General features: G+C 39.5%; 2 protein-coding genes across 2 annotated transcripts in view; one reads left to right on the top strand and one right to left on the bottom strand.

Annotated features, from left to right (window-relative positions):
* Positions 1-16979, top strand: part of iqgap2 (IQ motif containing GTPase activating protein 2) — a 33666-nt gene that overhangs the window by 13065 nt on the left and 3622 nt on the right. Inside the window, exons 6-30 of the mRNA XM_074669544.1 lie at positions 1050-1117; positions 1967-2080; positions 2210-2388; positions 4234-4321; positions 4488-4651; positions 5151-5238; positions 5402-5565; positions 5684-5844; positions 6294-6418; positions 6601-6764; positions 10230-10320; positions 10546-10713; positions 10861-11003; positions 11167-11337; positions 11534-11617; positions 11721-11792; positions 11884-11953; positions 12337-12545; positions 12740-12889; positions 12975-13138; positions 13332-13556; positions 14659-14799; positions 15292-15376; positions 15529-15761; positions 16282-16414. Of these exons, the coding sequence (XP_074525645.1) occupies positions 1050-1117; positions 1967-2080; positions 2210-2388; positions 4234-4321; positions 4488-4651; positions 5151-5238; positions 5402-5565; positions 5684-5844; positions 6294-6418; positions 6601-6764; positions 10230-10320; positions 10546-10713; positions 10861-11003; positions 11167-11337; positions 11534-11617; positions 11721-11792; positions 11884-11953; positions 12337-12545; positions 12740-12889; positions 12975-13138; positions 13332-13556; positions 14659-14799; positions 15292-15376; positions 15529-15761; positions 16282-16414 (3454 nt within the window). The remainder of the gene's footprint in view (positions 1-1049; positions 1118-1966; positions 2081-2209; positions 2389-4233; positions 4322-4487; positions 4652-5150; positions 5239-5401; positions 5566-5683; positions 5845-6293; positions 6419-6600; positions 6765-10229; positions 10321-10545; positions 10714-10860; positions 11004-11166; positions 11338-11533; positions 11618-11720; positions 11793-11883; positions 11954-12336; positions 12546-12739; positions 12890-12974; positions 13139-13331; positions 13557-14658; positions 14800-15291; positions 15377-15528; positions 15762-16281; positions 16415-16979) is intronic.
* On the bottom strand, positions 6758-8946 carry f2rl2 (coagulation factor II (thrombin) receptor-like 2). Its single transcript, XM_074669546.1, has 2 exons — positions 8689-8946; positions 6758-8426 (listed from the first exon to the last, which is right to left on the bottom strand). Exons 1-2 carry the CDS (start codon positions 8759-8761, stop codon positions 7384-7386), a joined length of 1116 nt encoding a protein of 371 aa, XP_074525647.1. The 5' UTR covers positions 8762-8946; the 3' UTR covers positions 6758-7383.

Here is a 16979-nt window from a genome sequence, read left to right as displayed (position 1 = left end):
TGAATTAACTGAAGGGCCAACTTTATCTCTCTAACCCGTCCAGTCAGCCAAACACAGATTCAGGGAGTGGTTGTGTGAGCTGCTGGGATTGTTTTCTCTGTTGTAGTGTTTTGGTCAGGTCCTGAGAGATTTGGTTTCCTTTCCTGCTTATGCACACACGTGCTCTTCCTTCCTGCTTGTCCAGCTCAAGTCCCACATGGACCCAGACAATGCTCTGCTTCCCTGGGTACAAACACACTGAGGCACAGCAGCTGATGCCTCTGCACTTTCAGAGTGGTGGAAAATTGAAAAACTATCAAAAGATTTAAAGCAAAGATATGTTACATGGAAAGAACACAACTCTTGGGTAACTTTTGTTTCGCTTGAGACAACGTGGTAGAAAGGCAAAGCTCAATGTTTTGTCTCAAAGGAAGTAGAAAGCATGGATACAAACAAGTCGGGGTTCAGCATTCTGGAAAGAGCTAGTTTCCCCCCATGCTAGGCTGCTGATTATTGGTCACTACCTTTATCATTGCCAGTCAGCTGTTTTTGTGTTTGTATTTGAACTAATCAGCTGCCTGCTTGTTTAAACATTTGCTCACTTTGGATAGTAGTCTGAAGCCCCCACTTCCCCAGGGACAGAGTGCATTTAATGTGCACACACTGACTTAGAGTAACTAGCTGCTACAACTGCTTCACCCAGAGCTGTGTTCTTGTCAGACCTGCCTCAAATATCTATAATTCATCACCACTTATCAAGTACCGCAGGTGGATGAAAGTTTTATGAAGTTTCCAGCCACCTGCCTGTTGAATTCAGTACTCACAGATAGACTGAGCCTGTAGAGTCACATGGTGCCTGTTGTAGAGTGAGCCAATACTCCCCCCCTGTGGTGCAAGTGTGACACAGGTAAAGAAAATGACCAGCCATGAGGCACAATTATGAAGAAAGCCATGAATGAATACAGAATATTTTTTTAACTTGAGTTTTCATGATTCCTTGCTTTTAATAAACAGAAAACTTCATAGTTCTCAGTGTTCTGTAATTATTTACCTTGTGTGAAATGTTTCAGCCTCTACCTGTACAAACTGGGCATTGCACCACAGATCCAGGATCTACTTGGGAAAGTGGCCTTCACAGGTAAGAGCAATGAAATTCCACTCACCCCAATGGAAGTCATTCAGTATGCTGCGAACGTACACATTTCCAAACAGACATGAAACACTGACCTTCTCATGAATTGATTGTGAATGAAGGATAAAGGCTTCAGGGCATATTTAAATACTTGTTTACTTTAATGAGAATTGTTTTTGTTCTACTGTTCTGGTTTTCATTTTAAATTGAAAACCACAGAATCATTTTCTCACATGCTTTCAGGCATTCACAAATGTATCATAAAGCATCTTTGTTTTTAAACGTTTGAATTATCAATCGTTGCAGTTTATTTAGTCATGCCTGGGAGCAGTTGGAATATTATTGACATGGAAAGTTTCAAAGTTTTGACTTTGGAGTGTCCTCAGTAAGCCTCAGGGCTAACTCACATCTGGACAGTTTTTTCTTAGCTTATTGAACATTTAACTTTTTTCTTAAATGTCAAAACATTCTCTTTGTAGTTTCAAAAATCCATTATCTAAAAGAGTTTTCTTTACTATACTAATTTAATAAAATGGATAAAAAAATCTGATATTAGCATCCTTAGTGTCTTCACCAGGTCACTAAAACCTTTGATATAGAGTTAAAAAGTTTTTTTTCACTTATTTTGAGTATTTTACATGCACATTGCACAATGGGAAGATCTATGAATATATACATTTAATGTGTTTATTATTAGTTATTTTACTTGAACATTTGACTCATGGAAAAAATCAGTTAAGTGTTGATTATGTTTTTTTTTCATTCAGTTGTTAGGAAGAAGCTTAAAAACCTTGTAAAAACAAGTATCTTTTGTTTTCACATTTTTAAACTATCATTTGCATTATCTGCCCCCAGAGGAAGAGATCAGTAACATGAGGAGTGAGCTGGAGAAATATGGCATTCAAATGCCAGCTTTTAGTAAGATTGGAGGAATCTTAGCCAACGAGCTTTCAGTGGATGAAGCTGCCTGTAAGTCGACTGACTTTATAAATATTCTTTAAACCTTTAAAGATGAAGAATTGATGCTTAATACTATATTGTTTTTTGTTATCTTTTGGGCAACACTCAAATCCTGGCGTATATTTTGATGTTCTCCAGTGCATGCTGCTGTGATTGCCATCAATGAGGCGATTGACAGAGGTCAGGCATCTGTGACTATGGGAGCTCTCAATAATCCAAATGCAATGCTGAGGAACACAGACGACGCGCTGGCCCAAGACTACCAAGACACACTCAGCCAGGCCAAGGATCGTAAACAGAATCAATCATCTGGCAGGGTGAGCAGCCTCACAGACACTGAAGTAATGCTTTATGTATGGTTTATTCCTGGACAGCATATTTAAATAGAGTTTGTGTAACAGACTTTGAGTTCTCTCTTTTTATGGTTGCCTACCCATAATTCTCTTTCACTTTCTACCCCAGTTATTTTTCGTACTAGTGCTTTGGCTCATTTGTCAGATCAGAATTGAAATTCTCAAAAGTACTTGTTCAATCTTCAAATCATTGTGTCACTTGTGCACATCAAAAAAGCTGTTCCTCATTTCTTTGAACAATTTGCAAATGCTTTGGGACATCATTGCAAATGATTATGTACAATTCTCTGCTGTTTCCTACATTATCAGCTGCTTATGTTATGTGGGTCAAAATGGATTATCATGGGTCTCTGCCAAACAGTCTCAACCCCCACTGCATTTAGTCATGAGTTCATCTCATAAGTCTTTGCATGCAAAAAGGTTGAACAAGTTGTAATTTGTCAAGCATCTTTCCACACAATTCCATTAGACTTTTTTTCTAAATCTGTCTGGATTGGTAAATTGCTCCCTGATCAGTTTCTCTAAAAAATGGAAATGTTTGAAGCATCAGATAAACCAATGATCAACCAGTTTTCTGAAATAGCTCAAAGGTTCATCTCATGAATCATCAAATGGCAAGTATGTCTGTGTACTTTCCTCTTTACAGACAGTGGCAACAAATTTCCTGTAAAGGACAATAAAGACCTATAATACCTGTGGACCATGTTCTCAATCATAAGGGTAGGCTAAGGTTGGTTGAAGGATTAAGCCAAAAGTTGGGAGAACAACTGTGTCCTCAATCATTCAGACTTTTTGTTGACAGAGAAGATATTTGTTGTGATGCAGATGATGAGAATTTGTACCCAAACAAGCAGGAACATAAGAAGGTGTAGGAAGACTGCGCTGCACTATAATTCCCACAGCACTGCATGAACAGTTAACCCTAAGACTGTCCTATATTCACAATTCTACTTTTGTTTTTTTGTTTTTTATTTATGCTATGCAGCCTCTTCTCCTCCTTTCTGTATCACAATGATTGGGTCAGTCAACAAATTACAGCACAAACAGTTAAAGTGAAAATGGGAATTTTGACCAGTCTCTTGAAATCAATCTCCCCCATACACTAAGATGTAACTTTCAATTTACAATAACTGTCATCAAAACTTAAGCCATAGTTTACACCAGAACATCCGTCCAGAATACACTGTTATTCTGACAACATGACTAAGCAATGTGTACACAATGACATGAGGACTTGTCATTATGATGGCACTGACATGTTCACTGACACAGATATTTACTTTTGAGGGATGAACTCTGAATTTTGAGAAAAAGTCTGGCTTTTGCAGGCAATCCATGGTCCTTTGCTGTTTGTACGAACTGTTTTGAGAAATGCACTTACTGTTCTACTGATGGCGAGGATGATTTGAGAAATGCACCAAAGAGACTTAGAAGAAATGTGAGCATTTAGATTAGGATGCATCTGACTGCACTCTCTAATACTGACAACATAACTGCAGAGATGTCACCAGTGAGGTCTGTAAGAGGATGGTCTGTACGGTCTCACTTCGGAGCAGCCAGCACATTCCTGTCGCTGCAGTGTCAGCTGTACTCTACCAAACACAAAGCCCCATATCCTATTGGCCTTACAAATACTGTACATACACAGACCATCTATTTACACTTTACAGCTGAAATGTGATAAGTTAAACATGCAGCTTCATCTGTGTGAGTGGAAGAATTTAATGTGGCCTGGTACAAGTGATATTCTCCAGAAAATTATTGTGAACTTGATATGTTCAACCATCTTTGTCTCTCTTTGTCTATTAGCGCTCCTCTGTTGCTACTGAAGAAAGAGATGTTTATGAAGAGCTTCTGACTCAGCAGGAGATCCAGGGCTGTATTGACTTTGTAAACAGTAAGGACTCTGTCAGTTATGACCCTAAATGTGTCTCTTTACTCTTTAGCAGTGTTAATGTTTAGTGTGTTAAATTAATCTAGTGTTGGGAACGGGTTGCTTTGAATATTTAACTTAAAGACTTTGACTTTGTGCTTGTTAACTCGGTCTGCAACTCTCTCTGAAGTCCAGGCAGCGATCAAGCAGGTGAATGTAGCCGTCTCGTCTCAGGATGAGGTCGCTCTGTTGGCTGCACTCAGACTTGAAGCTCTGGCACTGCTGGGTGTTCAGGAGTCAAACCGCCATTGGTACCTGGAACATTTCACTGCCTACTGTCAACACACATCCAAGGTATGAGATGCAGAATCTTATGAACAGAGTGATACAGTTTTTCTTTCCAGGAAGTGATTCATTTTGTAAATCTAATGTTGTTAAATATATAAAATGATTAGCCTGTAGAGGATAACTTGGTTTATGGTTATAGGAACTGGTTGAATCCACAAGCTGCAGTAGATATAAATGATAGGAAAATGTTTCAGATATTTTTATCAGTGATAAAATTGTTTTTATTGTCCCTGACTTCTTTCATCCAACAGAAAAGATCTACCTCCATTTTAAGTAGTGAGCACACACCACTTAACCCACTGAACAAAGGTAGTAGCCAGGCTGATGAAAGGACTGTAGATGTGGAGCTTTAGTAAAGTTACTACTTGGAAAGTAAAAACTGCAACAGGGAAAAAAGTGAGCTCTGCAAGAAAAATATTAATCAGCAACAGGAACCCCATGGCTGAAATGCTCAGTAACGCTGAGATCTGGTCATATTTCAGTACTGTGCTCTGATGTTCTGCAGGAAGGAGGGAGGGCTGTGATGGTGGACAGAGAAGAGATTCAGAGAGTCGTCACCTCTTGTAATGACTTTGCTGAGGCAGAGAAACGAAGTAAGCACCTTTTGTTATCTACCATAGATTTTATTCAGTGACTAACAATGATTAATTTCTGGTTGGCTGAAAGATCCACTTGTTCTAGCGTACAATCCAGCTAATAAAACTTTTCCAATATTTTTGTCCGGACATGAATATCTGTAATTATTTTCTTGTCCAGAACTTGATGCCGTTGCAGCAATCAATACAGCCATTCGTCTTGGAGATGCTGCACAGACAGTTGAAGAGCTAATGAACCCTGAGGCACAACTTCCAATTGTCTATCAGACTGCTGCCAACCTCTATCAGGCTGAGCTCTTCAGTTTGCAGCTGCAAGGGGGGCGGGTAAGACATTATATCTGGGAACAAGACATTCTAACTGACATCCATTACACCTTTGCTAGCAGCATTCCTTCATTAAGAGCCACTTCATGCATGTGATTCTGACCTTTATGTTTGTCAGTCTGGCTTGAGCCATGAGGAGCTGAGTGTAGCTGTGGAGATGCTGTCAGCTGTGGCAGTGCTGAATGAGGTGCTGGACACCAAAGATCCACAGGCTGTGATTGAGCAACTGACTGACTCTCCTCTGGGCTTCACCAACATGGACCAGGACAACCTCAACAGGTGATGTAACTGGTGGAGAGTTAAAGATGGTACAGGTGGCAAATTGATACACTCTACTTTAAAACAACGGGCAGATACTTAGTTATAGTAAGTTTACATTTTCTCTTTGTAAATATTTGTATAGCTTAATTTTTTAAGACGTCTTACTTAAAGGACTTTGAACTCTTCACTCTCTGGTGTTTCTGTAACTAACCTCATTCACTTACTGCTCCTGCTGCCATTTCTGATGCAGGTGCTTCTTCCATTTTTCTTGAAAATTAATCTCTTATGAAATACTTTCACAAATTGATTTAATAAAAATAAAACAATAAACAACACAACTTTGATTTAAATCTTGTAAGCCACATCTGATTTGCGGGCAGTTTGCATTTGCTTGGGTCAGCTGATGAGTGGTTGTTAATTGCATTTGACAGAACTAGATTGAACTTCTTTATTTCTCTTTTCATCAGGTATGCTGACACTCTTATCAAAGAGAGAGAGGACGCTCTTGTCAAGGGCCAAGAGTTTCTTACCTGGAACGATGTCCAGAAATGCATCGACACAGTCAACGTCCAGGTTCACGAGGAGCACGAACGTAAGAAAGTTTAAAATATTTTAGTTTTTTTGAATATAATATCATTTTTTCTTTTATTAAGAGCTTGAATTATCTTGGAGATGTTTTTATTTTAGTTTTATTCAACAACAGTGGTTTGCAAACACACACATTGAATGGTACACAGTGGCTGAACTTGTAGCTCTTTTATCCTCTTCCTTCAGGTATCATAGCTATAGCTGAGATCAACGAAGCACTTAGCTCTGGTGATCATCAGCAGACTCTCGCAGCTCTGCTCCTTCCTACAGCAAAGTTAACAGGGGTGAACCCAGCCATAGCCAAGCACTACCATGATGTTCTTCAACATACCAAGCAACTCCTCTGTCAGGTATTTTGTCTCCAACTTGTTAATTTTTCAACAGCTTATGTAAGAGTTTTCCAGATTGCACAGTTTGACAATATAACAAACTTTATTGTACAGTACAACAATGATGTCGCCACGTCAGGCCTGATTATTATTTCTGTTGACCTGGACAGGAGGTTAACAAACCTGAAATACCTACAGTGCTGCATCATGACAAAACTGATTTCCAAATATTGATCATTTTAAGGAACATGTAATGCAAATAACTTGAAATTGGAAATCCATACAAAAAGACACATTGATTAGACATAGATTTGACATGTGATAAAAAGTACAGAATGGATTATAGCTGTCCACATTTTCTGACTTTATTTTGTCAAGCCAATCTAAGAACTTGCTCAGTTAAAAAGTGAACCTGAGAGAAGTTTCACCTTTTAAATGTTCCTTTCCTGATCCTGATTTCCTCTTTAAACATGTGAGCTGGCTCATGTAGCTTGGTTTTGTTTTGGACCTTATTGATATTCCAGCTTTACCCGCTTCAATTCACAGTTTCAAGCTGCACCTTGCTTTGTTTTGGGCGTGTACTTCCTTGCTGGTTGCTAACAATTGTCCTCAAGTAGGTGCTTCTTCTGTGCACACACAACTACGGACGCCTTTGAGGTGTCCCGGGGAGTGACATAAATTGCAGATCTGAGGCTGCCGTCTTGGAAATGAGCATGCACAGGAAAGGGTCCAGACAACTGTGGAAGCTGCACAGACACACTGCTACTCTGTAGTATCCATAGAGTCTGTCATCCCCGTTCAACAACAGACGGAGGTAGTGGGCGATATGTAGGATGCCACTTGGCAAGAAACACATCGCAAAGATGATGAAAACCAGAGTACTGACCCTGATAAATGGTTTCCAGTCACAGCGTGATTGTCCTAGGTGGTATACAACTGCTGCATGAGCAAATACACAAATCAGGAAGGGCATGATGAAGCCTGTAAAAACCAGAGTTAGCCTGTATGGCACCAGCAGTGAGTGAGAGTCTTCTTCTAGTGGAAGTACATCATGGCAAGTAGTGATCCCTAGCTGGGCAATGTGGTAGCTCTGCCTCACTGTGAGTTCAGGCACGATGGCTGCCACAAACAAAAACCATACAACAAAGCATGTCCACGCAGCTAGAGGAGTCTTAGCCAGTCTTCTGTACAGAAATGGTCTTACCACAGCCAGGTAGCGCCTCAGACTGATGCAGGCTATGGTTTGAGCTGAACAGTAAACATTACCGTAAAACAAAGCTGTGACAAGCCGGCAGGAGATTTCCCCAAATATCCAGTTACTTCCGTTGAAGTGGTAGTGAACCCGCAGTGCCTGGGACAGCAGGAGCAGCAGGTCAGATAAGGCCAGGTTCAGGTACAGAACTATTGTGGTGAAGGACTTTGCTCTGAGTCTGAGGAAGGCCAGGATGTAGGCATTGGAGGGGATGCCGACCAGCATGGCCAGGATGTAAGACAGAGGAATGACCCAGGTGCTGAAGATACCTTTGGTAAAAGCTGCCACTGGATCCTCTAGGTTGACCTCTAGCTCATGGTTTGTGCTGGGATTGAGCAACTGGTATGTGTGGTTCTGTTCATGTGAACTTCCCCGAAAAGTTTTTGGTGCAGCAACAGTTGGATCTTTGTTTTCAGTCCTGGTTCTGTTCTCTGCAAAGAGTAGTAAAACAATGTTTATTACTTTAAGAAACTTATACTGTAATAGTACATTTAAACTAGCTACAGGGGTGTGTAAATTACCACCCACTACACCTTTTGAATATCTTATTTCCAGTAAGAACATTTTGTGATCATTTGTGAATCTGTTCTGGTAATAAGATGAGAACCACTACCACAATGTGTTAACTAAAATGACTTGAAATAAAGAATCATCTTTTAACTGTTAATTCTGTTAGTATTTAAATAGACTTACCATCATGCTGGAGGGCCTGCACTGCCGTCAGACAAATGAGTAGACCTGGTACAAGGTTAACCATATTAACCATATGTCCCAGACTTTGTAAAGTTTGCTCGTCCTCACCCCTCTCCGTGTCGTTTCTTCTCAGTAAATGAAGGAGTTTTCCATATGTGAAATCTGCTGCTTTGCATCTTTACAGAGCAACAGTGTTGAGCTGATAACGGTGTGAACTGAAGCTCAGCTTCCCTTTTCTGTACGTGGGACGCTTGTGTGTTTGCATGGAGCGCTGTGCACATTTCCTGTCCAGGCTTAAAGGCTGAATTCCCTTCTGCCTGCGTCAGTAACTGCCCACTGACTCACCAGGGAGGGAGGATACCGCTTCAGTGATTACCAACAGCTGCAAATTAATATTAGAATGAGATAAAATTATGCTAAGATGAGCAATTTTATTGTGAAATCGGTCATCATATCTTATACATATTTGTAAAGCTGTAAGGGTGAAAGTAGTGTGGTCTTGTCAACCTGACCAGAGTCAAAGACTCAGTTTTGGAATAGATGTTTGGGGACATTAAAAGCTGCATCATCAGTGTAAAATTTGTCCATTTTTTAACACTATGACATTTAGAGCAAAGAGATCATGTGGATGCAGTGTGGGAACTGGATAACGTGCTCAAGATGTATCTGTTTATTTTACAGAATGCAAATTATTCAACATGAATGTTTTGCTTGCTGCTCCAAACTCAGTGGTTTCATGCCCATGCTCTTTAAATAATTATTTTTTTAGTATTATCAATTGTCCTACTGATTTGGACAAAAAAACTTTACATAATAAGATATCACACACTGAAAAAAACAGAGATATGATTTGAGGACTAAAACATGTGGACATTTTCTTTATTTCATGACAGGAATGAAACCACTAAAAACAAACAAAGCTGACCTGCTGTTCTCTTCATACATGGAGGGTCTTCTGGTAAATCTTTGGCCAAAAGCAGATGTAAACACAAGCCTGCTTTCAGTCGTCTTAGTGTGTTTTAACGGCAGCTTCCTTCCTGTCGGCTCTGTGGTCAGGAATACACTCACATCCCCACCAGAGCTGTCTAAAATTAGCCTGAGAAAAAATACAAAACTCAACCTGAATAAACATTCTCTGTGGTTGTTAGGATGCTTTATTGTGGCACTTTTTTTTTCTTTTTTGTTGCTCAGGAAGTGGTTAATTGAGTTGGGGTTAGGGTATTTTTTGTAGTTTATTGCTGACCGTTTCTCTGGCATTTTATACTTTTTTTGAGCTCTTATCTCTGGACAGGGTGCTACCTGTTATTGTCTGTTAATGTAATCATACCAGCTAATTATTCTCAGTGATCATTTCTTACTGCAAAATTCACAAAACTTTCACAACTTAATACACAATAAACCATATCTACCAGAATGTTTCAGAATACTGTGTAATTTTACATCAAGTTAGAATCGATAACAATGCCTTGTTTGCTTGAAGAGTGCTTTAGTGTTTTCATGCTGAAAAAGAGGTGTGACCTTGTGCTTTTACCTGCTTGTAGAATTCTGGAGATGAATCTGCTGTCCTGTGGCTGGACCAAATCCAAGAGGCCATTCACACAGCCAACCAGGATGAAGAGGAGGCTCTCACATGTATGTCAATCTAAGATGTGCTCTGTCACCTGACAGTTTGTCTTATTTCAGTTTGTCATTCTTCAAGATTCTGCACATTGATGCTGATTGTTTCATGTTAATGATTTCTTCAATATTACAAAGAAAGCTCTTAATATTATGGTTTGAAATGTAGTTAGCTGACTGTGCTATCTTAAATTTGACTTGGCGGTTATTTATCTTTTACAATCTTGCTCATTTTGCCAGTGGCTGCAGCTGTTGCTGAAATTAACCAGACAGTGGCAGAGGGGGACCCTCAGAATACACTGCAGGCCCTGCAGGTTCCCGGTGCAGGACTGAAAGCAGTGCTCCCTGAATGTGCTGACACATACCACACTGAACTGACACAGAAACAAGCAACCAGCGCCACTGAAGGTAACTCAACTGTATGCACAAGCATCATAGAAATGGATGCCCACTGTTTGATAAACTAAAAACTGCACAGAGTTGACATTAAATTGAAGTGTTCTGCTCGTTATGAATTTCACTGAGTCTGATGGAGCTGTTTCTACTTTCATCCAGGCAGCACTGAAAGTATGTGGGTAAAGCATACCATCAGGGACAGATTTGACTACTACTATAACCTGGAGACTGGACAGGGCACCTGGGAGGAGCCTGAGGGATTTGAACACAAAGGTGGTCATCTCAGTAAAGAGGAAATCCAGGTATACTCTACTGTACTACATCTTTTCATCTTTAAAGGATTTCCAACAGCTTTTTTGAAATTCTAACCTTTAATGGCATTATGCATTTGATTAAAAAATGTTCCCTCTCTGCAGGCACTTTTTTCCTTCCCTAATGACTTTTCTGTGTCTGTTTTTTCCCTAGAGTGTTGTCAGCTGTGTGACTGTAGAATATAACAGGGGACAGCTATGGCTGGCCAATGAATCCTTGGTGACCCAGCTGCAGGCGAGGATCAGAGGTTACCTGGTTAGGAAGAAGCATCGTGACAGAATGGAGTATCTACACCAACAAGAACCGCATGTGGTCAAATTACAGGTAGATCTACTCCAATGATCTCTGAGATCCCCTCAGGTTTTTACAGCTTCAGTTAAGTAGGCTAGATGACTAGAGAAGTAGTTCACTTGATTCAAACTGAAAGTAAATTTATATAAAACTAAATACCTGTGGTGTCATTGATGTAAAGCACACATGTCAAAGTGTTGTTATCATTTTCTTTTCTTTTCTTTTGCAGGCCTGCTGGAAAGGTCACAAACAAAGGAAAATGTACAAGGACAGAATGAATTTGCTTCAGGACAACATTAAATCTGTTATTAAGGTGATACAACGCTTACTCTTGAAAATTAAAAAAGAAATGGTCATTTAAAAAGCTGTGTCTTCCAAGTTTTGTTTAACATCTGAAATGCTACATTTTGTCCTAGATCCAGTCTTTGGTGAAAATGTGGAAAACCAAACGTCAGTACACTCAGAGGTTGCAGTTTTTCAAAGAACATGTGAGCAAACAAAACAAAACCACTGAGCACTTTATCCATGTTTCTGTTGTTTGTTCCATGTAAAGTTGGACTCACTTTTTTCTGTGTTTAGGAAAATGACATCGTGAAGATTCAAGCTTTCCTTAAGGCTAACAAAGCCAGAGATGACTATAGAACACTGAGTAAGAAAAAAGTGAATTTTCAGTGATTTAGAATAACATCACTATCTAAATATGCGGCTAGAAACTTCTCCACTGTGGTCATATAAAATTATTGGTTCAATTTTTTTTGTTTTTCTGGCTGCTGTTTCTTGTGGTCATGTGTAGATTAAGTAATCTAAAATCTGAGGAGTAAAATGATAAATGTCATGACCCTTTGCAAAATTCATCATGCTAATTTTCTCCAGTATAAATATGTGACTCATCTTTAAGCGCACAAACCATTCCTAAATAATTATAACTTGGTTTTGAGACATGTCCCTTTGTATAGGGAGTCAAGTCCAGAGAATGTTCTTTTATCAAATAAAACAACTATTTCTGACTTAAACTTGTTTATTGAATTTCAGCTGGAGCAAAGGATCCTCCTCTATCAGTGGTGCGCAAGTTTGTCCACCTGCTGGAGCAGAGCCCCCTGGACCTTCAGGAGGAACAGGAAGTGACACGGCTGAGGGAAGAAGTTGTCACTAATATTCGCTCCAATCAGCAGATGGAGAAAGATTTGAACCTGATGGACATAAAGATTGGACTTCTGGTGAAGAACAGGATCACTCTTCAGGTTTGTGTTATTGTTTTTTTGTGAGAAAGGAAATGAAAAGCACCGTGTGTGACGATTGTGGACATAATTTATAGTTTGGTAACTGTACAGGGCTCAGTCAGAGGTTGCTAACAACTGTGATTACATTATGTGATTATATACTGTTCTGTCGAGTGTGGTAATGGAGTTAATTTGGTGTTTGCTTCTTTGAAAAGGATGTAGTGACCCATAATAAGAAAATGAAGACCAAGAAAAAAGCAAGTAAGGATGACTTGACTGCAGGTGACAGACTTGGTATCAAGGGTTTAAACAAAGGGAAAAGAAGAAAACTGGAGGCCTACCAACACCTTTTTTACCTGCTGCAGGTAATTCAAAAACTCTTCTCCAACCTAAACTGAAACTTAAGTCCATGCAAATCAATTTATGTTCCTCTTTCTGCTTCCCATCCAGACCAATCCACCCTACCTGGCCAAGCTGATTTTCCAAATGCCTCAGAACAAGTCCACTAAGTTTATGGACACTGTGATCTTCACCTTGTACAACTACGCTTCTAACCAGAGAGAGGAATATCTGCTGCTCAAACTTTTTAAGACAGCTCTGGAGGAGGAAATCAAGTGAGACCTGCAGACTTACACTGTTTTATCGATGAGCGTCTTTGTTGTGTTATCAAGTTGATGACATATTCTGATTAATACATACCCATAAGAACCTGACATAACGTTTAACTGCCAAAACTAACAACATTTTTTGCATTTGATGTTTTGTTTTGTCAACACTGCGGTTGAATACTTGTCCAATGTTTCACAGCTCTAAGGTGGATCAGATCCAGGACATAGTGACAGGGAACCCAACTGTCATTAAGATGGTGGTGAGCTTCAACAGAGGCGCCCGGGGCCACAACACACTAAGGCAGCTGCTGGCTCCTGTAGTCAAAGACATCATCGAGGACAAGAGTCTGGGCATCAACACTAACCCAGTGGATGTGTACAAAGCCTGGGTGAACCAGCTAGAGACAGCTACAGGAGAGGCCAGGTCAGAAACAGTGTTGCTGAGTGTTTTCAGATGTTTTTTAAGGTTTTGTTTAATTGCAGATATAATTTTCGGTTGGGAGACGCTTTGTTGGTTTACTTTTATACTTACAGTAAAACATTTTTTTTCATATCAGCCAAGATTTCTGATGTCGTCTTTTCAATGAGCACACAACCAAAGAGAAATTCTGAATTTGGATTTCACAGAAATCTGAGTTTCCTTACCAAATAAAAAAACCACATAAAAGTAAATATGCACAGTAGTGGCCAAAATTATTAGAACACTTGGCATGTTTAAGAGGTTCTTGTTACTTTTTTTGCTTTAGCCATTAAAACAACAATAAAACATCTAAGCTCCGAGGGGGCTATAGAGTTCTTCTGGCCAATGGTCTTTTTAAAAAATCTTTTCTATCAAAAACTACCACCATTTTAAATATGACTAAATGAAAAATCCACAAAATTGACAGAACTGTTTTAATACTGTGATTTATTTATTGAACTAGATCTTGTTTGAACTATTCTTTTATATTTTTTAATAAATGATTTTATGTATGACATTTTTTGTATTTTAGTGCTGTCTGTCTCTTGTACTGGTGGTGTATATATATATATATATATATATATATATAATAGAATTTAATAGAGCCACTGTAGGGGTATTCAGGTAATTTCTTTATAAAAAAAGGAGCATCGAAATTGATAGACTGACCTCCTCATGTCCAGACCTCAACCCCATCCAGCAAATTTGGACGAGTTGGAAAATGGACTGGACAGATCCATTGTCCATTAAAAGGAAAGCCTTTGGCTTGAGGTAGAGAGGGCATTGGATAACATTAGTGTTGAAGTTCTCCGAAAATATGTTGACACTATGCCAGACATATGGTGTCACTGAGGACAAATCATGTATCAAAGGTAAAAGTACATGAAAACAGTAGGGCTCACTTCATCTGATCAACATCATTTATTGTGCTCCAAGCAACCATCTGTATGTTGTGATCATGATCATGCTTTGTAAAAAAGATCAACACTTCAATTTTGGCTATTGCTGTAATGAGAAGGTGAACCCCATGCATAACTGTTTACCACTCTTGCTGTCTGTTCCTCAGCAAGCTGCCATATGAAGTCACGCCTGAGCAGGCCATGTCACATGAGGAAGTGCGCAACAGGCTGGAGGCATCAAGTATGTCGCTGCGGGCAGCCACAGATAAGGTCCTGAACTCCATTGTGTCCTCGCTGGATAATATCCCGTAAGTTTCAGGACCTGTTGAGTGTCCATTTCCGCTTTGTGTTCTCTGTGACACTCTCACTGTTCAGATCACGATGGCCAGTATGTTTTGTTGACCCCTTAATGCTTTGCCTTTAGAGAAATCAGTTCATGTATAAGAAGAAATAAGGATCAGACAATGCTGGATTGTAACCTGTCACTGTTATTTGCCCCAAACACCTTTACATGCTGTTGTTGGACTGCTTCTATGGAAATTCCTCTTTTCAGAGAGATAAAATGCTTTCAGTGTGCTGTTGACTTGGGACTAAAATCTAATCACCAGTTCCAAACATAATTTCAGACTTTTACACCACTGGATGGTGCTCATGTTTTGTTTTGGTCTTAGTAGAAAAAAATACTCCTCCAGACACAACATTTTCTCAGTCCTGGGGTTTCCATTTCATTCATTGGATGGTGTGTGATAGCATGTTGTTTTGTGTTGATGTCCCCTCATTGTGTTTTGTTCTGCATGTAGCTATGGCATGAGATACATAGCAAAAGTTTTGAAGAACACCCTCCATGAAAAGTTTCCAGATGCCTCAGAGGATGAGCTGTTGAAGGTAGATGTCCTCACATGTTAAATGTTTTGATTTTCTTCAGTAGAGTGAAAACGTGGTCATACACATCCATCATCTCACGTTGTTATTGTGAACATAATCAGTTGAGTTTAATAGGTGATGTGTAAACAGGCTTTCACTTTTTCTTATTACAGATTGTAGGGAACCTGCTCTATTACCGCTTCATGAATCCAGCCATTGTGGCCCCTGACGGCTTTGACATCATTGACATGTCAGCTGGAGGGCAGCTGCACTTAGACCAGCGCCGTAACCTGGGATCTGTGGCCAAGATGCTGCAGCATGCTGCTGCTAATAAGCTGTTTGAGGGCGAGAATGCACACATGAAACCAATGAACGACTACATATCACAGACCTATGAGAAGTTTAGGTAAGTCAGTAAAAATAAGTGTGTTCTGTAGTGTGTACAGATGACCAAAATACATTTGTCTGTCAACATGTTTTTTATCCAAGGATTGTTTAGTGCTGCATGAGGCCGTAATTATATAAAGTGTGTTTTTGCTCACGGTAAAAACAGAGTTATAAAGGGAGAGACACATGAGGTAGGCACTTTCTCCACTTGGCTGTTAGAAAATAAACATTAAAGGTCAGGAAGAGGTTAAGCTGACATGGTGGAATCAGAGGTGATTCAGGCAACAAAGAAAGCTCTAAGGGCCTTAAAACAAGAAGGGTTGGGTCAGGATGTGCAGCAGTCAGCCTCAATTTGCCAAAGTGTTTGACTCATGGTTTCTAAAAATCAAACCCTAAGTTCATTTTCTGGAACAAGCCTGTGAGTAATGTACTCTGATGTGCTTCAGTTGTCCTTAATTTTCTAATGCTGGTCATTATCTCAGACATCTGCAGGGCTCGGAGACTAATAGCTCTAACCTCTGGTATTTTTCTTCTTTTAGGGTTTTTTTCCAGTCAGCATGTGATGTTCCTGAACCTGAGGAGAAGTTTAATATTGATGAATATTCAGACATGGTGACTCTAAGCAAGCCAATCATCTACATCTCGATAGAGGAGATCATCAATACCCACTCGGTAAACTAAAGAAAAACAACTGTTCGCCTTCTTCAGTCCTGATTTTAGCTGCGAAATCTTGTCAAAAAGCCATCTCTGACCTTCTGTCATGAGTGTTACTCTGCACCCATTCACACAGAAGCTAATGTTAGAGATAACGTGGTTGAGTAGATGTTCTCTTAGCCTTCACTTTGTTTTCTAGCTGACAGCTCCATATGTTGATAAAAACATCAGGTCATGGTGCAGATGCAGGTGCATCTCAACAAATTAGAAAATGTTAAAGTTCACTTTTCACTTACTTTATTTTCAAAAGGTAAACTTTCATATTTCTACTTTTGAATTACACATAAGGTGATACAGTCCAAGCTATTTGGTTAAATTTTGACAGTTATTGACCTTAATTGCCTTCAATATGCTTCTGTTAAGGCACATTAATCAGAAAACCAATGCTTTCCATCAGTTTTAGTGTCATGTGATATTGATGGTTTTTAGAATGATTCACTTCAAAGATCAACTGTTTCTCTCATCCTTAAAACTTCTGTGTTTCTCTCAGGAGGCATATTAACAGAGAATATATGTCCTGTCA

The sequence above is a fragment of the Halichoeres trimaculatus genome, unplaced genomic scaffold (genome assembly GCF_033239565.1).
Source record: "Halichoeres trimaculatus isolate MK-OKI-2021-1 unplaced genomic scaffold, fHalTri1.1 fHalTri1_scaffold_5, whole genome shotgun sequence".
Lineage (NCBI taxonomy): Eukaryota > Metazoa > Chordata > Actinopteri > Labriformes > Labridae > Halichoeres > Halichoeres trimaculatus.
This window is presented reverse-complemented; position numbering and strand designations above follow the sequence as displayed.

Coding starts and splice junctions, on each gene's coding strand:
- f2rl2 (XM_074669546.1), bottom strand. CDS start 8,761: ATGGTTAATATGGTTAACCTTGTACCAGGTCTACTCATTTGTCTGACG. Junction 8,427..8,688: donor GCAGGCCCTCCAGCATGATG/GTAAGTCTATTT, acceptor TACTCTTTGCAG/AGAACAGAACCAGGACTGAA.